The sequence below is a fragment of the Bos indicus genome, chromosome 16 (genome assembly GCF_029378745.1).
Source record: "Bos indicus isolate NIAB-ARS_2022 breed Sahiwal x Tharparkar chromosome 16, NIAB-ARS_B.indTharparkar_mat_pri_1.0, whole genome shotgun sequence".
NCBI lineage: Eukaryota > Metazoa > Chordata > Mammalia > Artiodactyla > Bovidae > Bos > Bos indicus.
In genome coordinates, this window is record NC_091775.1 from 74,326,305 (window position 1) to 74,353,103 (window position 26,799).

Genomic DNA, 26,799 nt, shown 5'->3' on the forward strand with positions numbered 1-26,799 from the left:
GGGCGGAACTGGGGTTGTGTCGGGCATGCGCAACAGGCCGACTTCGCCGACTTGGGCCCCGAAGGCAGTGAAGGATTTGCCCGTGCTGAGAAGAATTTCCAGCTTTGTTGCTGCTGAGGGCACGGGCCTCACGGCCTTCCTGCCAAGGGGCAGGAAACTGGAAGGAGTTCCTGAGCCCGCGAGCCTGCAGCGGAAGTAGGAGAACGTAGGTATCAGTATGTGTGAGAGACAACTCTGCCTCATTTAACAAGTCAGGATGCTATGTTCACGAAACGGCGTGGGGGTTGAGGTGAGCCCATTGTCCTGGAGCCCGAAAATGTCCATTAGTAGGGCAAGGCGGGACCGTCAGAAGTTAAATTACAACCTTCTTACAATTCTAGCTGGTTTCATTTGTTTACTTTTATGTCTCGGTGAGATGCTTGGTGGCTTCCCAGTTGGCTGCAATGCAGGAGACGCGGGTTCGATCCCTGGGGGGTGGAGATCCCCTGGAGGAGGGCAGGGCAACCCACTCCAGTATTCTTGTTAGGAGAATCCCATGCACAGAGGAAACTGGCGGGCTACAGTCCATGGGGTCAAAAGAGTTGGACCGGACGGAGCAGGCACGCAGCGAGATGGTTGGTAGGCCACATTCTAGTGTGTGTGAGTTTAATTAGATTGGTTTTCTTACAGCTGTTCTTGGCTGGAAGAGAAGGAGGAGTTGGAAATGAAAGAGAATGCCTTTGAAACCCAGAACTTTACTCAGAAGGCAGTTTTGGGTGAAATGCTCAGAATTTTTCTCAAATCTGCTCGCTCTCTCTTCTGTGCCCCAAGCTCCCTTAAGTTTGAAGCAGAGGAAGTAAATTACAGCAGATCAAACTTAGGATGGACGCCAGTTACAATATAAATCTAACCATAGGCCAGAAAGACACAGGAATTTGGGACTGATGGAGACTTGGGTCAACGAGTAAATCAAGTAGCATTGGTGACCCTGTCTTGTCTGGGCGGGGTTAACATTCCAAAGCAGAGGGGAAAACGACCTCTGGAAGATGCTGTAAGACTTAAGGAAAAGCTGTTGGCAGGTTTCCTGCTGAGTCACTGCTGCTGCTGCTAAGTTGTTTCAGTCGTGTCCGACTCTGTGTGACCCCATAGATGACAGCCCACCAGGCTCTCCCGCCCCTGGTATTCTCCAGGCAAGAGCACTGGAGTGGGTTGTCATTTCCTTCTTCGGCTGAGTCACTAGCTGGTGTTAATAATCCTCTGCTTTGTTTTTAGGCCCTTCTTCAAGTGCCTGGAGGTTAGAGAAGCAGCCCAGGGGAGGGAACTGTGGCTAGTTAAGAAGGCCCTGCTTACTGTCGCTACCAGATCTCATGTCAACACCAAGTCCTCAGTTGCTGGTGGCAGCTGCTCAGCAGACCCTGGGCATGGGAAAGCGACGGGGCCCTCCCAGAGCTGTCTGCCTTCATCTCGCTGGAGAGGTGCTGGCTGTGGCCAGGGGACTGAAGCCAGCTCTGCTGTACGATTGCAGCTCTGCAGGGGCACCCGAAATCCAGAGTTACCTGGAGAAGCTGCGGGGCCTGGGCTTCCCAACCCAGGGGCTTCACGTCCTCGAGATTGCAGAGAACAGCCTGATTGTCCATCCTGAGTATGTGCGTCGGCATTTGGAGCAGGTGCTGCTTGGTAGTATAGCCTTTGTGGATGTTTCTGGCTCTCAACCTTACCCTGCCGTCTGCTCCCTGGACCAGCTTCAGGACTTCAAGGCCCTCGTGGTGGAGATCATCACACATTTGCAGGGGCTGCAGAGGGACCGATCTCTGGCAGTCTCCTGCAGCAGGCTGTGTTCCTCAGCCTGGAATCTCTGTACTGTGTTTGGGATCCTCCTGGGCTATCCTGTCCCCTATACTTTTCACGAGAACCAAGGAGAGGACAACTGTTTAGCCCAGACTCCACTACGAGTGTTCACTGCCCGGATCTCATGGCTATGCTGTCAACCACCGGTCTTGCTGTATTCCTTTAGTGTGCCAGAGAGCCTGTTCCTGTCCTTGAGGGACATTCTAAATACTTGGGAGAAGGACCTTAGAACTCGATGTAGGACTCAAAATGACTTTGCTGACCTCAGCATCTCCTCTGAGATAGTCACACTGCCGGCTGTGGCCCTCTGACTTTAACTTTTCCCGTGTGGAAGGTGCTTGGTAAATGATCAGCTGTAGGTCAGGGATGGCAACTGGGAATCATTTCAAGTGTCAGTTGCGAGTATCTCAAGGACACTAGGGAAGAATACTGTAATCCATTTATCATTTCTGTGCTGAACTGGACTAGGGAGAGTAGACCGGGATGCTTCAGGAATAAACAGAGTTCTTCGGGACAGACCATCAGGTGAAATTTATTTGTTTATTTTTACAGCAGGTTAAAAAATAGTCATAAATCCTAGTTGTGTTGGGAAAACCCAGACCTTAAAGTACCCAAACCTGAGGGTTTTTTTTTCTTTTTTTTTTGAATTTCTTGTTTCTGATTTTCACCCAAGGCAGCTGTCACCAGAGCATCAGGCTGTCCTTATTGGCCAGCATCACTGCCACCGCTATAGCAGCCAGCGCCATCAGCATCAGGAGCCATCGGCCACACTGCCTCTGTGAGGAGGGAGGGGGAGAAAAGAGAAAGAGGCCGTGGGTTGGTCAGAGAAGACACAGGCAAAAATAATCTTCCTCCTTCCCCTTCTAGCCCAGTAGGAAACCTTGGGTTGGTGGAGGAGAGAAAGCTTTTTGTATCACTGTCTCTGTCACTTTGCCACCTCTCTTGGGATACAATCACTTTACCAAAGGTCAGTGGACCAGCAAACCACAGCCAGCAGGGGCCAGGTACTTAAAAACTGATAGAAATCAAAAGTGGAAAACAATTGAGCAAAATTATATTATTCTCTGTTTATATTCCTCTTGCTTTCTTCACTCTGTTCTTGCCACTGTGCTCAAAATAGACTGAAAGTACACCCTTTCATACTTTAGCCAGTAGTGAGTTTTTCCCTTCAGGCTCAAGAGTTCCATGAAAATTAGGCTTGGAGGCATGAGCCAGTGTTTCTTTTCATGGTTGCTATACTGTCAGTACAGTGTAAACCAAGCTGAGCGGAGCAGGCTGGCCAGATGTTGGCAGGGGCTGGGCAATTTTACGGGCAAGAGTTGGGGGAGGGAGGAAGCATCCCACCATCATTTCGGGCTCTTACTCTGGGGGGCGGCTGTTGGCTCTTACTGAGCTCTTCTCGACAGTGCTGCAGCTTACGCAGGCAGGAGAGGTACTCGTCACTGAGGTTGTCTAGTTCCGAAAGCAGTTCTCTGCACTGTGGGGGAGAATACCACCAAGGTCGTCACCATAGTTCTGGACAGAGCCCAGGGAGGGGAGAAGGCCCTGTGTAAGCTACCCTGTCATTCATGGTCATTTTTACCGCCATCCTCCCTTCCCAGCCTTTGTCAGAGATTTCAGTTTGCCTTTCGACAGTCTCGCCTAGCTTATCCATAATGTGTTCATTTAAATGCATATTTTACATTAAGTGTAATGCATATTATATATGTCATATAGAATGCATATTATATTTTGTACTATACGTGTAAGTGCTTTTGTGTGATAGTTGTTATGTGCAAGTGCTTTGTAAATAGGGACACACAAAAGGGAAGTTCCTACAGCACAGATGACCTGGAAGTGATCTTAGTGCAAGCCTCTTTGGGGGAGCGAGTTGCATGTGAATACTTCCGGACATATGTATTTTGTAAGTATGTAGGTAGGAAGAGTTTTGTTATTTAAAAGACCCTGTGTAAAGTTTTAAGATACTCATTGTACCACAGAGTTTGAGGAGTTAATGTATTTATTAAATGTGTTGGAGTTTAGGTTGACTTTCTGAAAAGTAACTCTTTAGTAAAACCTTGAATTAAGACTGGTATAAAGAAGGAAAAGATTGACAAGCTGAAAGCGAAGACGTTTTTATACAGGCCAAGGAATACCTACAGGCATCTAATCACGACTTCAGCTCTGAAGTGCCTGCTGTCTCACTGACTTCCAGCAGGTTCCCTGTCGCTGGAGGATGAGTCCCTCCTGTTCTGAGGTCACCACCTCACCTCCTTTTCCTTGGCCAGGAGCTGCAGAGTTTTCTTCTGGAGCTCGTCTCTGAAATCCAAGTCTTGCTCCTTCCCTGGACCCTCAGGCTCCACTTCGTTATGGGAGGGCTCTGGGCTCCTCACAGGCAAAGCCTGATCTAAAAAAGCAGCCAGATTCTCAATGACAGTGAGGCCCACACCTCTGAGGAAAGGTCCTGACACCGAGAGAACCCTTTGGGGAGAGGGAAAAGGACTGGGGGAACAAGGAGGAGCCTGTCGCTGGCCACACTGCACGGCTGGCAGTTCTCTGATTTTTAAAGAACTCTCATTGGGACCATGCTCAGCCTGGACAGAGAGCTGGAATTAGAGCCCCTCGAGGGCAAGGTTGGTATCTTTTCTCTATCGTTAGTCCTGCTTAATGCCAGATGCTTTTAGAAAATGCTTATTTAGCTTCTTTGGTTGCAGGTCACATCTTTTAGTCTAGTGGGTTTCCTGGATGCTTCAGTATAACTCCATTTTCCTTCTGTCCTTGTTTCAAAATGGTGAGAATGGCAATCATAACCATAAACATGAAGACTTCATCTTCATGTAGTTAGCGCTGGTTGTTCAGCCCCTTGGCAGTCTGCATCTTGGGGAAGAGAGCCCTGGACTGGGAGTCAGAAATTCTGGATTGTTGTCATAGCTGTAGCCTTAATTTGTACGACCAGCTACCTTCATTGACCTTGATTTTCTTACCCATCCTACGTGGGCATAGTCATTTCTGCTTTATGTGTTACCCAGTGATCGTGATGAGAAAACAAAGGGCCACGTGCAGGGAGTAAGGGAGGAGCTTTCGCCCCCTCCAGGTGTTTGGTGAGTTCTCAGGAAGCTGAGGCAGCAGACTTGAGGGCTGAGAGTGAGGTGACTGTTGTATGTGACATAGTTTCTACCTGGGGAGCTGGATCTGGTTTGGAAAGTCAAGGGTAAAAATTGACGTAAAATCCTGAGTTCAAAATCAATTTATTGAAATGTTCAATACAGACATATGTTTTCAGAGGGAGTAGAAATCCTTTCCATAGTTTATATACCTCTCAGAATAGGAGGTTAACTAGCTAAAGTGTTCTCAGAGCCAATGATGAGTCCTTAAAGTGCTCCTTTAGCTCCCTGACCTAAGAATCCCTGACACAGGGTCATGTAGTCCATCCCTCTGCCTCTAGGAGGGCAAGGAAAGAGCAATATCTTAGAATTTGTGGAAAGGAATTTGCTGACCTTTCTTTGTTAAGAGTTTCTCCTGTTTTTGAAGCTGCAAGGATTGATTCTGAAGCAGACCTGTTGGAAAACACAAGGAACTTGTCTGTGCTAGCACATTTACTGCAAAGAGTATCTTTTCAGAACTTTGCTGAGACCTTAATTATTATGTTCCCATCTGTAGTCGGTTGAATTGCGTCACTCCCCCCCATCCCAAATTCATATGTTGAAACCCTGATTTCCAGTACCTCAGCATGTGACCCTATTTGGAGATGGGTTCTTTGCAGAGGTAATCAAGTTAAAATAGGACATTAGAGTCCTATTTTAATATTGACTAGTGTGAAGGAAATGGCAACCCACTCCAGTGTTCTTGCCTGGAGAATCCCAGGGATGGCGGAGCCTGGTGGGCTGCCATCTATGGGGTCACACAGAGTCAGACATGACTGAAGCGACTTAGCAGCAGCAGCAGCAGTGTCCTTACAAGAAGGGAAAATTTGGACAGACGTGGATGGGATGGAAGATGTGTGAAGAGATGGAGAAGATGGCAATTTCCATCTTGGACGGAGAAGGCCATTTCCTTCTCCAAGCCAAGGAAAGCAGTCTAGAATGAATCCTTTCCCCAGAGCCCTCAGAAGGAACCAACCCTGCCCTCCACCTTGATCTGAGACTTCCAGCCTCTAGAGCTATGAGAAAACCAATGTCTGTTCTTTAAGTCACCCAGCTTGTGGTGCTTTGTTACGAACACACCCTCCTTATATCTCTTCCTACCGTGTACCTTTAAATTTCTGCGTAAATGTTACCCTAGAAGAAGGACATTCCCAGTTGACCCTGTGTGAAATAGCAACTGTTTTCTCTTTAACCTGCTGTATGTTTTCCTCTAGCAGTTGTTAATACCTGACACGTATTTGTTCATAGAAACTCCATACTTCACTATAGTGTCTGTTTAGAATGTAGGCTTCATTAGGGAGGAAACCACGCCAGTTCTGTTCATTACCGTATCCTCAGTGTATGTTGGTGCCTGGCATTTGGTAGGGTTCAGTAAATAAGTGCTGAATAAATAAAGGCATGATTTGGAAGTGACTTACCCATTCAGCCCCGACTGTGTAGGAGCCCAGCTTTTGCTGGTGTTCTTTCTCCCTGACCCCTGAGGCTGCCTGGCTTTTATACTCCTTGCTCTTGGCATGAAACTTCTCTGTCGGGGCGTCAGAGGTTAAGGTGGGAGGCAACCAGCAGAGCTGTGCACTGTTTCAGGTTCTCTAGCTTTTCAGAAATTGCCAGCTTTTCTTTGGAAACACCCCTTTTCCTCTTTGGCCTTGACATGTCACTGGGAGGTAGACTGAGCTTATTTTCTGAACCATTCCTAGTGACAGGTCTGTGTGACAAACGTGCATAATAAATTAGAATATATAAAATAAGAACTGCCTTAGAAGACACTTGGTGAAATATGCAGTTCTGGGGGAAATGCAGGTGGTGCTTGTGGGCATGGAGGAGAAAAGTAGAAACAAACGAAAAAGCCAGAGGCTAATGTGGAACTTGTGAAGGGCTGTCAGTGACCTCACTGCCCAGGAGGAGGGTCTGAACAAGCGGAGGCAGAGGATCTGCCAAGGACTGGGCTTCCCGTCGCTCCTCTGGATGCCTTTTGTGGGGCAGGGGCCCCAAGAATGCCAAAAAGCCACCTGCGCTACTTTCAGAATCTGGAAAGGGACTTACTCTGCAGCTGCTGTACCTTGGTCACCAGGGCAAGTTTCTCCTCCTCTGACCTCTTGAGTTGATCTGACAATGAAATAAAACAAACCAAAATAGAAGAACCTAAGACTTAAAGAGCTCACCCCTGAGGCTGGAAATTAGTAACAGATGCTGTCTAGCCCATGGCCTCTGACCAGTGTCAAGTGGAAGTTGCTCGCTCTTCTGCTTGTCCCAGTTCTGAAGAGGTAAACCAGAACCCTACTGCCTTGGATTTCATCTGGGTCGACAGTGGGCTGAGTTAAGGCTTGTATGTGTATATAGGGTTTTCCAAGTGGCTCATTGGTAGAGAATCTGCCTGCCAGAGCAGGAGATAGAAGAGATGCCAACTCGATCTCTGGGTCAGGAACATTCCTGGTATTGTCCGGAACAATATCAGTTGCTGTTGTAGGAAACAGCAACCTGCTCCAGTATTCTTTCCCCATCCCCCTCTCCCCTGCTGCAGTATTCTTGCCTGGAGAATCCCATGGACAGAGGAGCCTGGTGGGCTACAGTCCACGGGGTCGCAAAGAGTCGGATACGAATGAGTAACTGAGCACAGCACAGCAGCATGTGTGTATAATTTGGTCCCCTCTCAGCTGACAGGGGCCGTGACTGGGAAACCTCTATGCTTGGTGTTTCTGCTGACCTTTCCCTTTAAATTAGGAATGCGGTCTTGGCATGTGACTGCTATGGGAGTAACTGCTCTGGCTTAGACGGATAGGCTGGATCCTTTGTGTCTTGGTCTTGGATGATTAAAACAGCCCTGCCTTTTTCTCAGAGTAAAATTAAATCGCCAGGTCAACCAAACAAACCAATGGAAGACTGACCCCTTTCCACCCAAGCCCCCTTTCTCTGGGCTCCCAGAGGCCTCCAAAGCCTCCAGGGGGATGGGTACCTTGTAGGTGCTGGGTGTCCGAGCTGCACAGGTCTCTGTCCTCCTGCAGGCATTCAATCCTGGCCTGCAGCTCTTGGTGCTCGCTCTCCAGAAGTCGTAGGGCCTGGTTCATCTGTGAGTCTCTGCTGTCTGCTCCCTGGTGGGAGGGGGAGGGGCAGACAGGCAGGTCAGCGCTAGCTAGGGTGGAGGTGGTGGGCAGATCCCAAGGAAGAAGAAAACTGTAGGAAATTGTAGAGTTAACAGAGACAAAGGGAGTCTGAGGAAAGTGGAAAAAATAGGAAAAGTTTTAAAATTCTTCAGTTTGCTCTATTCCTCATGCTTAACAACCAATAAGGGATTCGATCTTTGAAATTCACAAGGGATTCCTTTGGATAAATGCCCACATTCAGTAATACCGAATCATGGCTTTTCTAGACGACTTCACTTTGTCTTTACTTCTCATTCTCACGCTATCGATTTTTTCAAGGCGGAGGGAGTAGGTGCATTTTTCACAAAGAATTAAGGTTGAAAAGGAAAGGGACTTGGTGAGAGTTCCCTGGTAGGTGATTTGAGGGAGAGAACAGTGAAGGCAGTGGCCAGCGAGGTTCTCTCCTGTGATAAGATGATTCGCTTGTTGTCTCTTGCCAAATAGGTTGCCTAGATCCCTGCTTCAGTAAAGGTGGGTCCTCAGAATTCCAATCCAACTAAGTAAAATTGATGAAAAACCTCACAACAGTCCTGTGAGAGAGTACTATTATTATCCTCATTTTACAAATGAGGAAACTGAGGCCTAGGTGGTTAGTTAACTTCTCCAAGGTAACAGATCGGAAATGGTGAAACCCTTGAGAATGCCAAGAATCCACTATAATGGCTTAAAAAACACATTGGCAAGATGTGTGAGTTGATACTCAACCTGTAAGTAAACTGGTGACTTTTGTTCTGTGCCAACAGTGGGCATTTCTGAACTGGATGCCCTCCTGGGATGGGGTGCAGAGAGTGGGTTTTTCCAGTCCAGCCCTTTGCATTTGGATGCTGTCATTCCAATGAACACTTAGGTTATTTGCTTGAGCAGTGTCCTCGCTAAACCCAGATTTGGGGCCCCCAGCTGAGCAGGATCTTCTCTTGTCACTGCTATCGACACCTCCCTCCCCTAAATCCTGCCTTCCCTCCCCACCTCCCTGCCCTCAGGGCCTGGTACCTGCAGTTTGGACTGAAGCACGTGGAGCTGGCTCTCCAGCTCTCTGTGCTGAGTGCCCAGGGTCCTCCAGTCCTCCTTCAGAGCCTCGTACTGGCTCTTCCACTCTTCACACTTCTGCTCGGCTAGAGCCAGGGACCGCTGAGGGAGAACAGAGGAGAGGGAGATGCATCAGGGGTTCCAGGGAGTCATGCCACTGGCTCCCTTGTGGCCCGACCGCCCCAGGGCTCCCAGCCCCAAGGATCACGGAGCATTCCCACACCTGTGTGCTCTGCAGTTGCTGTTCTGCACTCATTTTCTCCTCCAGCACCTTCTGCAGTGATTCCTTGGCCTTCTGCTCATAGCTGTTTTTCTGGTCTTCCATCTCTAATAGCACCTTTTTCATTCCCCAGGGGGAATATTTCTGTAAATTGGATGCAATTCAACAAAGACACATGGAGCTAATGTGTTTCAAGCCCTGAGCAGGGATGCAGAAGTGAAAAGAAATCGGTCCTTGCCCACAAGGCAGAGATGTCAGTAATCTGGTGGACTGCCTTCCAGGCTGGAGGCGGGCAGGGAGAGTCCTTCAGGTGATGTGAGAAGTGAGTGGGGATGATAAACTGCCCCGGACACGCTGAGCATTCTCCCCGGGGCCTTCCACAGGCACTTGACATCCATCGTTTCCCAGAGGAAATCATCTTTCCGAACCTGCTCCTATCTCAGTGAGCAGCAGCATCATCTACCAGTCTCCCAAACCCGAAAGCAGGGAGTCATCCTTGATTTCTCTCTCACCTTCTCCAAGCAATCAGTTGGTTTTCAAGCTTTGTCAAGTCAGCCTCTCTAACAGCTCGTGCCTGTATCCTCTGTCGACTGCCACCTCCTTAGTTCAGACTCTAGTAATACTATTATATGGGTTATATAGTCTCCCTATCTTCAAGTCTTGCCTCCCTTCAAACTCTTTTCAGTCCTGCAGCTAGAGGTTTCTTTCTACAACTTCTATCTGATCATGTCACAACCTGCTTCAATCTCTCATTGGTTTCCAGTGTTCTAAGGTTGAAGTTCAAACTCCTTGGCATGGCATGGCTTACTTATGAGCCTAGACTTTCATTCCATGCTGCTCCAACCAAGCTGAACTGCTTGTAGGTCCCCTAAGCACTGTGCTTCTCAGCCTCTGCTTTTGCCCGTGAAGCTTCTACTTAGAGTATCCTGACCCACCCTTTCCACCTGGTTAACTTCTGCATATGCAAGATTCAGCCCAAGAATCATAAAAATTCTGATAAATTTGGCTAACCAGGTCTATCCCCCAACTCTTTATGGATTAGGTAGTTTTATTGGTGTTCACATAGTATCTATATTTCTAATCCATTGACTTATTTGCCTCCTTTAAGGGATTGTAAACTCCTTTGACGCAGGGAGCATTTTTAAAAAAATAAAATTGTTTTTATAGCCTCAGTGATCTGAACAATCTTCAGTAATCTCAAGTTTTAAAAATTAATACCCTAGCATTTTTAAAATTTCTCCTGGCTTCAAGATCAAAAAGACACCAGAGCAGCTTTGCAAATTCACTTGCCCTTCCCATGCTTTTCATTTTTATGCCCTGTGATTTTGGGAAAGCCGGAAGCTTTTACTGTTGATTCTGGGTTACCCAACTGAGTAAGAGATAGTCTAGATAATGCAAATTTAGAGTTCGTTATGAAATCATTTCCATTTAGCTTTGGAATCATCTGAAAATTTGGATTTAAATATTGAGTGGGTCTTTTCTTGGAATTGTCATTAGAAGCCAGATACAGGAGTTATTGATTGAGATCCTATGTCCAGGTTATTGGACTTAACCATGCTGGTCACTGGCCAGCTTTATTCCCCATTGAAAATGAGTAGACTGGCATCCTGAATTGTATGTCAGTTTCTTACAAGCTTGTTTGGCATTATTTTTTTAGTTAAGGGTCTGACAAAGTAGGTCATGCTGCAAAAATGAAAGCAGTGAATCAGCAAACCTATAGACTAGATAAACTGTTCCCCTGAGAAATTCTAACTACATGGCCGCCTTATTTTCCACACATCAAGTGGGAGCAGTCTAGTTAGTCCACCTCATTCTCTTAACTTATCTCTCTACCTGTCAGAAATCTATCATTTATTCAGTGTGAAAACTGATTTTTTTTTTTCTATCTCATATAATCCAAGAGCAGGGCAATCGAGATTACTGCAGGTGGATAACAATGCCACAGAAAGCCAGGAGTCACAGTCTTTTACTTGCTCCCAGGGATTGTTGCTAGATAGAAGTTGCCCGTGGGATGAAAATCATTTTGCGAGACTTCACTGTAATATCTAATTCATCTCTTCTAAAATTAGGGCCTGTGGAGTGCTACCCAGATAAGCTGAATCTTTACCAAGGGCCTCTCCCTGCTTCTCCAGGTATTCTCAAGGTTTCCCTGGAGCTGGCAAAGCGCTGGTGCTGGGCTTCCTTTCCCAGGATGCAAAGGAAAGGACAGTGGGAGAAAGGGAGAGGAGGATAGAGAGAGTGAATCGGAGACCAAAGTGAAAATGGTAAAGGCCAGAGCTGGGTGAATAGGATGCGTGCATTAATCTCTAGCAGGTGATGTTTCTAGACTAGGCTTGAGGTTCAAGCACTGTCTCCCTTAATTTCAGACTCCTGGGCTAGAGGCGTCCTCCGGAATGCTTACCTGGGTACAGGCGTACAGTTGGTTTTCTAAGGATCTCAGTTTGCCCTTCAATTTGTCTTCATTAAGCTGGCCCTGGAACAAATGGAATGAATTAGTGAGTTTGGGCCAAAATATAGCATGCAGAGACTTTTGCTGTGTATTCCCAGCCTACTGCCTATAATAAACAGTCTTTGTGGAACTGGGCTCCTTTAGGAGGTGGGGAGGGGGAAAGATGGCAAGGGATGTTTGGAAAGAAGAGCGTCTTTTCCTCTTTCCCTGGAATAGGTGAAGGAAGGATCAGACTGCTCCCCAGAGTCACTGTGTACCCCAAGGTTTTCTGTCACACGGCTGAGGGTATCATTGCAGGGGCCCATTTGAAGGAAAGCTTCTAAGCTCCCCTTTTCTTCCCTCTTCACCTCTCCCCGGTCTGTCTAGGCACCTCTACTCCTCACCTCCTCTCAGTCTAGTGCATCGTCCTTTACTCCTAAAGGCCAGTAAGACTAAAGGGGTCTCTCCTCCCGGCGGGGGGACATGCCTTCCCTCCCTTACCCCCAACATGGTATGAACTGTGCACCTCTGTCCACCACCCCTCAGCATTCATATGTTGACATCCTAACCCCCACTACCTCAGAAGGTGACTGTATTTGCAGACAAGGTCCTTAAAGAGGTAATTCAGTTAAAATGAGGTCATTAGGGTGGGCCCGTATCCAGTATGACTGGTGTCCTCATAAAAAGAGGAGATTTGAACATCGGCATGCACAGAGGGAAGGCCATGTGAGGACATGGGGAGAAGATGGCCATCTGCAGGCCAAGGGGAGGCCTCGGAAGAAATCTGCCCTGTCGACAGCTTAATCTAACACTTGCAGCCTCCAGAACTGTGGAAAAACACATTCTTGTTGGTGAAGCCACCCAGTCTGTGATATTCACTTGCCCTAGCAAGTGAATACTGTCCTCTCCTGGCCACACGCACACATGCACACACACACACACACACACCCACATCCCCCTGAAGATGAGAAATTCTTTTAAGAAAGCAGGAAAGGGAGAAAGGGTGTTAAGGCAGGTTTTGTACGCGTGTGTGGTTGCGATGGTGAGAGGAATTCCAAGAAAGCCATGTTTTACTTGTTGACGAGCTGGATCTGTCTGGTGGCATTTGGGACACACCAAGAGGGAAGCTGATCTCAAGGGCAAGCGTGGGGAAAGGCAGGCAGGAGGGCCCGTTATGTTCCTGGTTTTCAGTATTTCTGCTGAGCAGCTAACAGCTTCCTTGTTGCTTTTTTCATTTCCCCACCTGTAGAGGGCTCCCTTTTTCCCAGGTAGGGATTTTGTTTTTCCAGCCCTGAGTATGATTTAAGGTTTTGTGTGTGTGTGTGTGTGTGGAGATGGGGGAGGGAGGAGGGGGCATGCCGTGGATGCCAGTTTCCCAGAGAAAAGGCCGTAGGTCTCGTTAGTGGTAACTGGTTTTCATAGCCTTTCCCTGGGCTGTTCCAGCCAGGCCCGGTGGGACACTTGTGAGGTCTAGAAATTGCATTTCTCCTCAGGCCTGAGTTGCCAAGGCCCCTCAGTCGTGCGGCTTGGCCATTTCCAACTCTTGTACCGTTTTTGGTCTGTAATGGCCAGAGGAGACTGTTCTGTGGTCTGTCTTCTCAGTGAGTTTCAGGGCACCTGGGGGAGGCAGGAAGTGGTATCTCACAGCTCCTGTTTTGATCTTTTGGCTGATTCCTCTAACACAGGGAGCCAAGGGGCGCCCCCCCCCCTTTTTGCTTCCTGTATTCCTCAGCTGGGTCTTGCAAAAGCAAGAAGGCTTTGCCAAAAATAATTTTTCAAACTGCCTTCTGCTATTAATGTTTTTCGTAATGTCTCGTGTGAGAGCTGAGAGTCAGGGATTTGGCATCTACAATAAACCACAGGGCTTTGGGACCAATAAAAGAGATGGACAAAGACTTCCACTGTTCCTGGCTTTGGAGGGACTGGGAAAAGTTACTCCCCTCAGTGGCCTGTTCATTGTTAATCCGAGGGTCCTGAAATCGACTCCCTCCACCCGGCACCCCAGCTCCTCCTCCGCACTTCAGGTCGTCAGACTCTGTTTTCCCCTACACAGTGGACATGAGTTTGTGCAAACTCTGAGAGACAGTGAAGGACAGGGAAGCCTGGTGTGCTGCAGTCCATGGGATCGCAAAGAGTCAGACATGTCTGAGTGACTGAGCAACAAACTCTTACTATGCAGAATGCAATCAAACCCACTGAGCTTGAAGGTTTATCTTGCAATAGTTTGGGAAGAAAACAAGTCCGTGGCGGTATTCTTACATTTCCCCCAGGCTCCTACTCTTTCTGGGTAGCTCCTTTCTCCTTCCTTAGTATGGTTTTAATCCAATATTTTTGCCTCTTCCAGCTGTTTTTGTATGTTAGCCACACCCCAGATTACTTTTCCATTCATGTTGTAATAGAAGACAATTCAGGCTAGCTCCTTCTGTGGGGATGAAGGGCCACCCAAGTCTGAGGTTTGAACACATCTCTGGCCCGCAGCTCTGCCTTCCTCGACTCCCCAAGTCAGGCAGGAAAGTTGCAGCCAAGTTGTTGCAAATGAGGTGTGCAATTTCCTGGTCTGAGCCCTAGGTCTCCCTGTATGAAGCCCAGTGGTAACAGTATGGGGGAAAAAGCCCTTTTTACAGGCCAGCTGTGGGCTTTGCATCCCAGGACCTGAGTTTCAGAGAGCAGAGTAGCCCCGGGTGTAAAAGGGAACGAGGTGGAGGCCATACACACCTGGTGCCGGTCTGAGGCTTCAGCTCCTGCTGCTGCTGCTCTGCTTCCCCCGCCTCTGACCTGCTCTCCAGAAATACCACCACCTCACGGCAGAAGCACCAGCCCACTTCTCGTCTCTGTGTTCTAGCAGAGGTTGCTTAGGGCCAATCCCCCGCTGCACTGTCATCTGAAGATCTCAGTTTCACTTTGCAGAACTAAAAACCCAAGTGTGCCCTGCTCGGGCCTGTATTGCCCAATACTGTGGGCTCGCTTTCTCTACCGCCCGGACCGTTTCTGCTTTGAAGCTTGGACCCAGCTCAGGAGTCTCTGCGGTGCCCCAGGGCCTGTCGCATCCAAAAGACCCAGCGTCAGCTTGGAGGCTGGAGGCACTAGAGGGAGCTGGTCCCTGGTGTTGTAACAGAGTTTGCAGGGAGCTGCCTGTGAAGCTGGGCGTTTAAATTAGGGAGGCCAAATGGAAACGAAGGCCTGAACGTAGCTGAATGTCAGAGACCCTGTTCTGGCCACACTCTTCTCGTTACTTTTCCCCAGTACTGCAGTCTGAGACTTTCCTTCTGTTGAAGAAGGGGGGTGAATTGTTTGGGGGGAAGCAAGAGCAGTTAACTGAAAATCTGAGATGATTTTTCTTAAAAACAGGAAGCTGAGGGTTGGTGGGGAGGAAGAAGACAAGAAGAGTGAGTATTAGTTGGGGAGGAAGGAGGAAGGGAGTAAACCACAGCCCCGGAGGAAGCCCTGCACCCTCCCCTGCTGTTGGAGTGTGGAGTGGAGCAGAAACTGCCTGGGAAATGTCTCTCAGTAAATCCTCCCCGCCCCCAAGCTCTGGTTGTATCCTACCTGGGATATTAGGAGAGCTTTCCCCACCCCTGCACCCACTCGGAGCCTGAGTGCTCACTGTTGTCAGAGAACTGTTTAAAATGCAGAGCTGATCCATCTCTTTCAACTCAGTTCCGTGGCTGTGTTATTTATTTATTGGCCATGTGGGGTCTTGCTTCCCTGACCAGGGATCGAACCCTCGCCTCACTGCCTTAGCAGCACCAAGTCTTAACCACCGGACCTGCAGGGAAAGTCCCTGGTACATATGCTGCTAAGCGAGCACAACTCCACAGCTACTGGACAAACTCCTTCTCAGGATGGGGCGGACATTTCTAAGTGTGGGACTTCAGACCTGAGGCAAGCACCTCCCATTGCTACCCTGCTTACTGCCTGCAGCAGTGTTTCTGCTGGGGTGTCGTGCATTCTCATGATACACACACACACACACACACACACACACACACACACGTCCTTTAAAAGCGAATCCATGACTATTTAAGTTCGACATACCCTATTCAGCAGAAAATTTAAGAGCCATAATACTAGAGACCTCTCTGAGGTCTTCTCTTTGAAGCTCCTCTGACACAATCCCTTAATTTCCGTCACACTCGGCCCTGCCCCACGCTCTGTTACTCCCAGGCCTGTTGTCATTTAGATTGCTTTATCGTAAGCACCCTTATCCTTTCTACTTTCTCTCCCCCTTCATCATTCCTGCTACTCTCTTTGTTGGGCTTCCCTTGTGGCTCAGCCGGTAAAGAATCGGCCTGCAATGCAGGAGACCTGGGTTTGATCTCTGGGTTGGGAAGATCCCCTGGAGAAGGGAACGGCTTCCCACTCCAGTATTGTGGAGAATTCCAAAAGCCTGGAGAATTCCATGGACTGTGTAGTCCACAGGATCACAGGGTCGGACATGACTGAGCGACTTTCACTCTGTCGTGATAAACTCCTCCTTAGTCCTTCTAGAGGCAACTAAAGTGGTCCCTTGCCTCTGAAGCCTATCCTGTTCCGCCACAGGCAGAAGAATCGCTCCCTTCTCTTCTGTCTGGGGGGTCCCTTTGTAGAAAGCACTGTTAGAGCTTGAGCACGCAGCAGTTAGGTTTATTTATGACTTGTCTTTCTCTTCCTGGCTGCTGTGGGAAATCTACTGCCTTCTGTGCCTGCCGCACCCAACCCAGCACATAGTCGGGACTTATCAGACGTCTGCTGAATAAATGAATGAGACAGTCTCAGTTTAGTTCAGCCCCGGAAAGCACCTGGCATGCACAGCTGTCTGTCTCAGGGAACTACTCTGCTATGAAAACCACTTCCTTAAGCAGCAGGAGCCCTGAATACAGACACCCAAATCCAGGTACAATGACCGATGGGAAGAGGGCTGGCTGAGCCCTGGAGGTCTCTGACATCACTGCGGGCTTCGCAGTTTTGCCCCATGCCTTCCTGTCCCGGGTGGGCTGGCTTTCTAAGCATGGCCATCTGCGTGGACGGTCAGATGCTCACAGAGGCCCGCGAGGCTCTGTGTTCTGCCTGTGCACCTGTGGCTTTCTGCTCTGGTGGCATTAAACTGCGTGAACATGCAGTCTAGGAATTTCAGTGGACCCCCTGGAATCCAGGATCTGCAAGGTCTTCCCTTTTCCAACTGTATTTCTGTGTAAGGTTAGATTTTCCTCCGGTATTTTAACAAAACAATGTATTAACAACAGATTGAATGCAGATGCAAATGTGGGAATCTAGCTGTCTTCTGTTCAGACATTAAAAATATTTGCATAAGTGTAAAGCACGGCCACTTCTCTGATTCATTTTGATATTTGGCAAAACTAATACAATTATGTAAAGTTTAAAAATAAAATAAAATTAAAAAAAATATTTTTCAAACAGTCTATAAGTTCCCATGTAATCTGTCTACTGTTATTTTAAACTTAGTGCATATTTTAAAATTCCTGTTTTCACTTCTAAATGGTAAATATAAAGATTCTTTGGATTTTAATATTATTTTTTAATAGTAACGCTAATGTGGGGTCTTGGCTCCCCAACCAGGCTTTGAAACTGTACCCTGTTTCACTGGAAGTACAGAGTCTTAACCAGCGGACCACCAGGGAAGCCCCTGGATGTTAATAATTTTTAAAGAATATAAAGGGGTCCTGATAATAAAAAGCTGGAGACTATATCATGCCTCTGGTTCTTTGCCTGTGCTGTATCCCTTGACCAGAATATAGTTCTTGTTGTCACATTTGCCTGGAAAATACAATATGGATAGTCAATGCCTTGAAATATAACTATAAATACTTCCCTGGTTCTCCCCTTGTATTCTACTATATCCTGAAAACACCTCTTTTATTTCTCATATCTCTTCACTGTTTAGGCATCTTGTCTCCCTGAGAAAACCACAAGCTTTCTAAAAGCAGGAACCCTGTCTGGTTAATCTCATTATTTCTAGTGCTCAGTGCAGGGAACATGATCTGTGAATATTTGTTGAATGAATGAACTAAAATCAGGAGGTCTGAATTTAGTTCCAGTTCTGCCTCTGACTAGCACTGTGACTTTAGCAAGTCACCTGACTTCCCTGACAGTTTCCTCATGGACAAAATGAGAAAATTAGACTAGGTAATCGCTAGGTCCCTTCCTGCTTTCCCATTCATGTCTGGGGCGAGAAGTAGGTGCATGGTGGCTGAAAGTTAATATTGATATGAATTCCATACAAAAACAGTTGATATTTACCACAGTCAGTAACAAGAACTGTATTGAGACCTTCTTTTGTTTCTTCCAACAAATTAAAAAAAGGAGGGCCTTTTTTTGATTCTGGGTCTTCCCTGGGTGAGTGGCAACATGGTCCTCAGCTGACGACCCTGGATTCAGCCAAGCTCTCCCATATATCTACTGTGACATGTTGGATGTCTAACCCTACCTTCGGCCTCTTCTGTAGTGAGAAAGCTCCTTCTCTTGCTGCAATGGTACGGAAAGAAGAACGAGATGGGCACATATAGAAGCCCCCGAGCTTTGTTCAAACAAAGGTTTCCCTTACCTTCCAAGTGCTGTCAGAGGCCTGAATCAAGGTAGACAGCAGGTCTTGGAGAATCACCATTTTCTGTTTTAGAATCAGCTCCCTTTGTAGGGCCTCCTGAGGGGCAAAATGCAAGTGGGTTAAAATTAACCTGGAGGAGACGTGAGCGGACAGATGGAGGAGCTAAGGGGAGAGTTCATGCTACTTACTTTGAGGTACTCAGAAAGCTGGATGATTTCCTAGAGAGAAAGAAAAAGGGTGTTTAAGAAGATTGTGGCTTCCCCGAAATCCTAGAACATGGAATCTGAGCCAGGATTGGCTTGTGCTAAGTGAATTTTCTTCCTGGACTCAGGGTCCCTCCAGGCTTCCTTGTCTGTGCTCATCCAGGGAGAGGATGCCCCATCCATCCCAGCTGAGTTTACCAGTGAATTCCAGAGCTTGGAGAAGATTAGATGCCATGTGATTCTACACCTCCACCATGAGGATTTTCTTACCTTATCTAGAACTGCAACTCCATAACTGGAAGAGAAGAAAAACAAAACCGGCAGTGGATTAAAGACACAGGCGCGTCAGGAGGCAGGGCATAGATTCCTTCTCTCATCTCTTCTGGAGAGCCAATAGGGTGGGGAAGGCCCTCCTTTTTCTTAATTAAGGTGGATGTGGAAGTTCCTTGTGTTCCACTCCACAAAATGCTGGGGGAGGGTATTCAAGTGAAAGCTTAGAAGAGAGGAATGGATGGGCTGCGGGGGAGCTGGGGCCAGGAACATGAAAGGTACTCACTTGGTTTGCTGACTGGCATCATTCTTGATTGTTGACTGTGTTTCTCCTGCCTTTGTCTGAGTGCCTGAGAGGGAGGGGATAAGATGATTCGGGAGGCCTGGGAGAGGCAGTGAGGGGAGTGGGGAGGTGAGGGGACTCTCCACTGCCGGCGAGCTGAGACAGCTGGGGCAGGATACTCTGCCGGCCCCAGTGAGGGCGGGAAGCTCTTACCACGGTGGTGTTTGGGTGCCTTCTTGGTGGGAGAGGCCTGTGGTGGAAGGCCACCAGCCTGGGTGGGGCAGTGGCCAGCTGGATCCCTCCAGGCGCCTGAAGGAGGATGGTGCTGGGTCGCAAAGACCTCGCAACTGGTCCCTGACACCTGGAAAGCAAGTGGGGAGGAGGGTGTTGCTGCGAGCCTAGATAGAGCGTCTTAGAACAGGGTTCTCTGGCTGACTGCAGAAACGTGAGCCAGTGATTAAGTTTCGGGTCCAGAACACCAAAGGAAGCCATTCTAGTCTTCACAGCCCCAAGCTTCCCCCTGCTCCTGCCCTCACTGGTCCTGGCTGGTGGGATCAGCTCCTCCTCAGGCCAGGCACATGGGGAGCGGGGCTGGTCTCCAGTTAAAAGCATAAAGGCTTAGTCACTCGGTCGTGTCTGACTCTGAGACTCCATGGACTCCTCAGTCCGTGGGATTCTCCAGGCAAGAATACTGGAGTGGGTAGCCATGTCCTTCTCCAGTGGTTCTTCCCAACCCAGGGATTGAACCCAGGTCTCCTTCATTGCAGGCAGATTCTTTACCAGGTCTCCTGTTACTTTCTCTCAAAACCATGATCCCAGCCCCTTACAAAGCCCCCATCATGGCGCTGTGGAAAGAGAACTGGTCTGAGGAGGGAGTGAGGGGGACCGGGGTCGGGTCCTGCCTTCCCTTGGTCTCAGGCTCCTGTCTGTGTAGCGATGAGTTTGGAGTAGATGGTCGCCAGGGTGCCTTCCATATTCTAGAGGGGACTGCCTTCCTCTCAGCGCCAGCTGGAAGATGGCTAAGGGTCACTGAAGAGAAAGTAGGCCAGCAACAGGGAGGAATGTGTAGCAGTCGTCACAATTAGTCTGCAAATATTTTCTTCTTACAAACTAAAACTAAAATCTAGTAAATTCTATGTTTGTAATGTAACACAAAAAGGCTAAGGAATGCCTATGGCAGCTAATCGTGCAGATTAAATCTCAATAAACCTTACAGAACTGACAGGTTCAGGAGGAGTTCTTTAGGCAACTGTGTGTGTGTGTGTGTGTGTGTGTGTGTGTGTGTGTGTGTGTGTTTTCTTCTTAAAATTTTTTTTTTTTCCATGAAAGCATTCAGAAACCTTCTTGCCTTAGAAAGTACACCGCTGGTTTTCTTTTACAGTTGGACTCAAGGATCCTTTTTCTGAACAGCACCTCCTGTGTTGGATAACAGATGCACTGGCTAAGAAAGCCTGATAGAACACCTACTCTGGGGATGGGACAATATCAGGCACCTCCAGGGACGTTAGAGGACCCGTCCCTGCTGTCCATGTGCTCACGGCGTGGATAGGAAGACACAGATGGTTTGCTGGCTGAGCTCATTTCAACATACCCTGGTTTTTTTTGTCAACACCGCTCCTTCCCAGGCCAGACTGACGGGCCCTCTAAGAGTTATACAATCTTCGAGGATTCATAGCCTCGTAAGGACCACAGGGAGCAGAGGTGGCCTGAAGAAGCTAGGGCAGCTAAGGTTTCCTGGACCAGACGTGGCCTTAGGTGAGTGAAGTTAGTAGAACTGGGATTGCCCGAGAGAAGGTGGGCGATGCAGCCGCCTTATAGGAGAATGGAGACAAGAAACGTGTGTGTGTGTGTGTGTGTGTGTGTGTGTGAGTCAAGCGGGACATTAAGAAGATCTGGCTTGTGTCCCTGGCCCACAGTAAGCATTCAGTGAATGTTTGTTGAACAATGATGAATGAATGCTGTAGAAGATATATCTAGATAGACTGAATTGGAACGGATACTAGGAATTAGCTGTGAAATTATTTTTCTCTTTCCTAAAAGGCAAGTGCAAAACAACAATAAAAAGTAGGTAAACAAGCCCCCCCTTACCCAGGCCCCCCCCCCCAAAAAAAAACAACACAAGAAGAAAAACGTCAGAACGAGTAACTGGCTAAGGGAGACTCTGTGATGACTGAGGAAGGAGGGACTTCATTTAAATCAGTTTTCGGTGACCTTGAGCCCACCCACCTGCCTTGCTCCCGCAGCCCATCCGCTCCAGGGCAGTGTGTCCCTCAACATGGCCCACCTGCTGTCTGGGGGAAGAGATCCTGTTGGCCCAAGACAAGGGCTCCTTGAGGTCAGTGGCCTGGCCTGTCCTCCTGGAGGGGCCTGGCTCCCTGGCTGGCGGGCTCTGTGCCTCGCCTTTCTCCTCCACCTCCAGGTTCCTCCGTCTGAAAAACTGCTGCTGGCGCGCTCTCCGGAGCTGTTCCCTCTGCTGGGTCCTCGGGGCCTTCCCCACGAGGCGGCAAGTGGTCACGTTGGGGCGGCAGCGGCGGCTCTCGCGGGTCTCCTGCCGGCGCTCGCTCTTAGCCTCGTAGCTCTCAGCCCACCGGGCCAAGCCAGGGGCAGGCCTGGGGTCTGGGCCGATCATGATGACCTCCTGAGCACCTGTTGTTGCTTGGCTTCCAGTTCCTGGAATAGCTGCCCGGGTCTGCCCAGTGCCAAGAGGGAGGCAAAGGGGAGGGGTCAGGAGATGGGCAGAAAAGTGACCACTTCTCTAGATGAGGGGCAGAAGTAGCACTGTGTCCCACACATGTGGCTTGAAAACTGAGGCGGGGATGATGTCACGCGGGAATTCAGGACTTGTGGGTCCAGTCTCTCGACTAATCTCTGCTCTTCTCTGGCCTGTGCCTCCCCTTCTGTAAAGTGGCGAGATTCCTCTGGCTGCCACTTTTTCCTTGACTGAACATCTCAGCCTGCCTCCAAGTTAGGGGAACATGAGAAATAATTGATAAAAATCACCAAAAGCCTATAGCCCTTTGGATGGCAGATGCGGATGTGTGCCTTTTCCAGGAACTTCTAGAGAAGCAGTTAAATTGGCTCCCTCTTCCTCCATCTGAAAGGAAGGCCAGCATCTTTATGCTCTCTTGGCCTAGTTACTCAAGTACTAATAGGCAAGTGACTTTTCTCGAGGCCTGGACAGACAGCCAGACCCTGCAAGGTGCAGCCAGTCCATGAGCAGCGCCCACTGCCCTCTGCTTAGCCTTACGCAGCGGGCTCATGAGCCTGGTTCTGGGCGTGGTTTAGGAGGGAAACCCCGCACTATTGCCTCCAGGCGTGGGATCCTGACATCGGTCCCTTGACATTCCACTCCTGGACCAATAAACTGAGCTCTGACTCTCAGGTTCAGATCACCCAAATCAGTATTGGCTGAGCACCTGTCCGTTACTGGCCAAAAGCCATTTCAGAGCTCTCAGCTCAGTATCTCTTGGAGCAGAGGGTTCCTTTGCTTTTTAGAATCCCCTCCCTGTTAGGGCTAAGTGTGGTGGCATGTCTGCTTTCCTTCGTCCGGAGCCAAATTGTGTCTTCTGCAACCACACGGGTTATACCTAAATAAGGCTGTGTTTCAAAAATGAAACAAAAGCAAACAAACAAACTCAGTAACCAGAAGTCCCCAGGGAACCAGGCTTGGTGTAGAGGCCACGCTTGCTGTGCCTTCACACGCTCTTACCTGCTTGCTCACGTCACCCCCAGCCCTCGCCCCTTCTCCTGCTGTCTCTTTCCTACTCTCCCTCACCTACCTTGTGCAACTTTGTCTGTTCTCCCAGAACCCTCGGGGAGCTTGGCTAAATTGGGCCGGACTTAGGGCTTCCCTGGTGGCTCAGCTGGTAAAGAACCCACCTGCAGTGCGGGAGACCTGGGTTCGATCCCTGGTTTGGGAAGATCCCCCTGGAGAAGGAAATGTCTACCCACTCCAGTATTCTGGCCTGAAGGATTAATTTCATGGACTGCATAGTCTCTCGGGTTGCAAAGAGTTGGACACAACTGAGCAACTTTCACTTTGGCTGAGCTGGATTCTGAGCCCTGGAAATTCTGGTCCCTGCCTCCACTGGTCCCTGGAGTTAGCCCAGAGACTCATGAAGCGAGAGGGACTTCCCCTTACAGCTGCTGCTTCTGTCCATCCACAGCCTCACTCCCCACCGCCTTGGAAACCTAGTTCCTGCATCGTAGGTCAGAGAAGGGTTTCTCAGCTTCAGCCCACAGGTGTTTGCCGGCTCTGGCCCCTTGGGTCTTTTTAGAGGTCAGACAGACTCAACAGGTAGCAGCCTCTCTGCCCTTATCATTGGCACGTCCCTGCACCTCCCAGCTCAGTCTGGAACTCTCTGCAGGATTCTTGCTCTCTATCTGTGATCATTCCATTCCTTCTCGGGGGTCATGGGTGGGTGGGACAGGCTCACACCCTGAGTCGGGTAGTCTTCGTGTTCAGGCCCTGTCCGCTGTCCGGTGCCTGACTCTCCAGGTGTGGAGGGGGCATCCTCTGGTCTCAGGCAGCACTGAGCCCCGGCAGAACTGTGAAGCTGTCAGTGCCCGTCCGCTCGTCCCGTCTCTGGGTGTCTCTCCCGTTTCTTTTGGCTTTCTTCCCTGCTCCTACTCTGCAGGGTCCCCTTCACATCTCACCTACCACTTTCTCCATTTAAAGCTTAGGAAAGGATCTGAGAGGCCCATTCCTATTAAATTACGAATGGATATGCAGGAAACTCCATGTTCAGAAGCTCTGCTCATGGTGTCCCAGGCCATCAGCCTTGGTTATTCTGCCGCAGATGGGGGAGGCGAGGACCCCTGGCCATGGGCTCAGACTCTGTGGACTCCTGGCCCTGCTGCCAACCACCCGTGTGCTTTTGAAAAGCTATTGATTGTCTTTGTGTCTCTGTCTCCTCATCTGTAAAGTGGGAACCTGCCTCCTAAGGTTATGATGCTTAAAATGCATGCTAAGCATCAGGGCCGTAACACACAATAAATGTTAGCTTTTAATAATAGCATTATTATTACTCCCGTCCTCCTGATCTTGGATATTGAAGACTCAGTGCTATACGACAGAGGTTCCAAGCCAACCTAGCACTCCAGGACCCAGAATGCCCAGTCCTCCAATCCCCCCCGCCCCCTTCCTCTTTGAGAGGTATTGTTTACCCCACGGAAGGGATGCTGGTCCCGGGTTGAGACCGTATTCACTGTTGCTCTGTTGGTCTGACTTCTGGGTGTGGGCTACAGGGAGAAAGGGCTGCCTTGTGGTCTAGAAACAGCCACCATCTCAGTTAGGCCCGGCAGAGAGGCAAAGGGGGGTGAGTGAAGAACCGGTGTGCCGCCTGCCTGCCTGCCTCCCACCTTTAAAAGTGGGGCGCTAGATCCCCTCCCTGTGTGGTTCCAGGTTATCCCTCAGGCTTCGTAGAGGAAACTGGGCAGAACACTCCTGCCTCCTCCAGCTGTGAAGAGCAGAGGGCTGTGGAGGGGAGATAAGTGTACGGGCTTTGTCTGCACCGGTTCGTTGAAACACGTGGCTGCCCTGCTTTACTTCCTGTGGGGCAGACGTTGACACCTGTTGCCCAAGCTGGGGGTGGCAGTAGAAAAGGCTCTTCAGGGAAGGAGGAGACCCTCCCGGACTCCAGGCTCTCACAGCTGGGGGATTTGGTGTGGCACAGCTGGGTAGAATCATCCCAGCTCTTCGGGAGGTCTCAACTATTCTGATTTGCTCTAAACACAAGCAGCCATGTGGACGGCTGACTGACAGAGATGCGCTGTGGGAGAAAAAGGAACTGCTCCCCGTGTGGTTCAAAGAGAGGTCACTGGGCCACTGCCCAGGCAGCCCTTGGCAGCTTGACAGGCCTCAGCTGGAGCTCTGGGAAGAGGTGGTACTGGCCCGGGGGCGCTGTCCTCGGTGCCACTGGGGAGGCCAGGGCGCTGCCCTCACCGGACAGTGCTTTGTCGCTGCCCTTCCCAGTCTTGGCTCCTACTTCCTGGCTGCGTGTGTGATGAGTGGCCTCCTGCATGAATGAATGGTCAGACCTTCCTAGTCCAGAGCTCTCAGCACGAGCTAGGAGCGAAGGGCCTGCACCCACGCCGCTGGGAAGGCAGCTGGGTGCTACGGGGTCCCTCCGGGGAAGGGAGCTGTAAAGTGTACGGCCCATTCCTGGGAGCCTACAACCTCAGGTGTCTGACTCCCGGCTCGTCTCATCCAATGGATGGAGCAGAGGACACTGGGAGCTGGGCCTCCGGAGACCAACACGGGACACTTCCCTGGTTCCCCACATCCAACACTCAAACCACTGGAGTGGACAGTGTCTCCCCCTTCAGCCCAGGGAAGCTGGCAGACAGCGTCTTCCGCCCCACCCCAGAGTCGGAGGTCCCCAACCTGGATGCAGAAGCCTCCTCCTTCTCAGTTACCTGAGGTCCCAGGCGCCAACCCCAGCAGATCAGGAAAGCATCCCAGCTCCTGGGCAGGTCTTGGCTGTGGTCTCCACAAAGGGGCAAGATCTCAATCCATGGCTCGGGGCCCCCTGAGCGTTTCCCTTCCTGGTACTGTCTTTCTTTTTGCACAGCAGCCTTGCTGAAACAGGAAACACAAAGCCACAATACTTGCTTACCCCAGTTCCGCTCTCTGGCACGATCCGAGGGGCCCCTAAACCCTTGAGGCCTCCAGGGCTGGGCTCAGGAGCTCCTCCCACCGGTGGGTACCCCAACTGCCCTTTCTCTTCCTATTTGATTGGTGTGAACTCTTGGATGGTTTCACATCAAAATTCCCTTTCCAGGATTAGACAAAGATGAATCTCTGGGTCAGATTCAAACCTTGCAACTTGCAGGGCTGGAAAAGAGACACAGACATAAAGAATAACTTGTGGACACAGTGCGGAAAGGAGAGGGTGGGACGAATTGACAAAGTGGGATTGATATATATATATATATACACACACACACACACACACACACACACACACACACACACACTACCAAATGTAAAATAGCTAGCTAGTGGGAACCTGCTGTAAAGCACAGGGAGCTCAGCTTGGTGCTCTGTGATGACCTAGAGGGGTGGGATGGAGGCATGGGGTGGGGAGGGAGCCTCAAGAGGAAGAGAATGTATGTATACATAGAGTTGATTCATGTTTTAGTACAGTAGAAACCAACACAACATTGTAAAGCAATTATACTCAAATTAAAAAAGTATTCAAACCTTGTAGTTTCTACAAAAGGGGAAAAAGGCCTTTTTCATCCACAAGACAGGTTCCCAGTGTAGGTTTTTATCTGTATCAGGTAGTTTTCTGTGTAAGGATTTTCTCTTCCCTTTAGTTACCCCTTCTCCATCCTGGTATTATAAAGAGGTTCTGCTCCTCTAAAGTACTGGTATTTCTGCAGAACTCTGAAATGAGGCCAGGTCTGAATTTGCTCCTTTCTGAAACAATGGGATCGGGGACAGGGGAGGGGGAAGGTGAAAAGATGATGGTTGATTGATTGGGGGATAAAGGGAGCAATTGCAGACAGAAACTTATGAGAATTTCCTAGTCCCCTGAAGTAGGAAATTTGGGGGAAAACTAAAAGGAATTTGTCTGTGTGCCTTAAAAGGGAACTATTCCAAATGCAATAATCAGGAAATTCCCAAGAAGTTCAGGGTAAGACGATGCAGGGCACCAGCTTGGGACAAGTTAGCTGAGTAGCTCTGTAGCCTTGCGCAATGCACCTCGTCTGAATGGCCCATTCAGTGTCTGAAT

At 49.3% G+C, this 26,799-nt stretch overlaps 2 protein-coding genes across 5 annotated transcripts; one reads left to right on the top strand and one right to left on the bottom strand.

The window, feature by feature from the left end:
* C16H1orf74 (chromosome 16 C1orf74 homolog) lies at window positions 1-2,348 on the top strand. Of its 2 annotated transcripts, none has more exons than XM_019976452.2 (2): window positions 1-289; window positions 1,252-2,348. In XM_019976452.2, the coding sequence occupies exon 2, from the start codon at window positions 1,347-1,349 to the stop codon at window positions 2,136-2,138; it is 792 nt and encodes a 263-aa protein (XP_019832011.2). In that variant the 5' UTR covers window positions 1-289; window positions 1,252-1,346; the 3' UTR covers window positions 2,139-2,348. The 2 variants fall into 2 exon arrangements, with proteins under 2 accessions (XP_019832011.2, XP_019832010.2); XM_019976451.2 differs by having other exon boundaries at window positions 3-205.
* On the bottom strand, window positions 2,349-25,667 carry TRAF3IP3 (TRAF3 interacting protein 3). Of its 3 annotated transcripts, none has more exons than XR_002182479.2 (16): window positions 25,478-25,612; window positions 21,345-21,749; window positions 19,274-19,421; window positions 19,064-19,127; window positions 18,778-18,802; window positions 18,493-18,522; window positions 18,305-18,400; window positions 11,737-11,808; window positions 9,339-9,479; window positions 9,080-9,217; window positions 7,903-8,038; window positions 6,993-7,055; window positions 5,304-5,363; window positions 3,967-4,213; window positions 3,191-3,304; window positions 2,349-2,603 (listed from the first exon to the last, which is right to left on the bottom strand). XR_002182479.2 is itself a non-coding variant. In XM_019976448.2 (16 exons), exons 2-16 carry the CDS (start codon window positions 21,687-21,689, stop codon window positions 2,508-2,510), a joined length of 1,665 nt encoding a protein of 554 aa, XP_019832007.2. In that variant the 5' UTR covers window positions 21,690-21,749; window positions 25,478-25,667; the 3' UTR covers window positions 2,349-2,507. The 3 variants fall into 3 exon arrangements, 1 of the variants encoding a protein (XP_019832007.2); XM_019976448.2 differs by having other exon boundaries at window positions 4,077-4,213; window positions 25,478-25,667; XR_011560946.1 differs by lacking the exon at window positions 3,967-4,213.
* Window positions 25,668-26,799: the final 1,132 nt, after the last annotated feature.

What these genes read in the sequence shown, in the direction of transcription:
- C16H1orf74 (XM_019976452.2), top strand. Translation starts at nt 1,347, where the DNA reads ATGTCAACACCAAGTCCTCAGTTGCTGGTGGCAGCTGCTCAGCAGACC.
- TRAF3IP3 (XM_019976448.2), bottom strand. Translation starts at nt 21,689, where the DNA reads ATGATCGGCCCAGACCCCAGGCCTGCCCCTGGCTTGGCCCGGTGGGCT. An exon ending in TCTCTTCCCCCAGACAGCAG is followed by an intron (nt 19,422 to 21,344) that starts GTGGGCCATGTT and finishes CTTGCTTTCCAG; the next exon opens with GTGTCAGGGACCAGTTGCGA. An exon ending in GCCAACAGCCGCCCCCCAGA is followed by an intron (nt 2,604 to 3,190) that starts GTAAGAGCCCGA and finishes CCCTCCTCACAG; the next exon opens with AGGCAGTGTGGCCGATGGCT.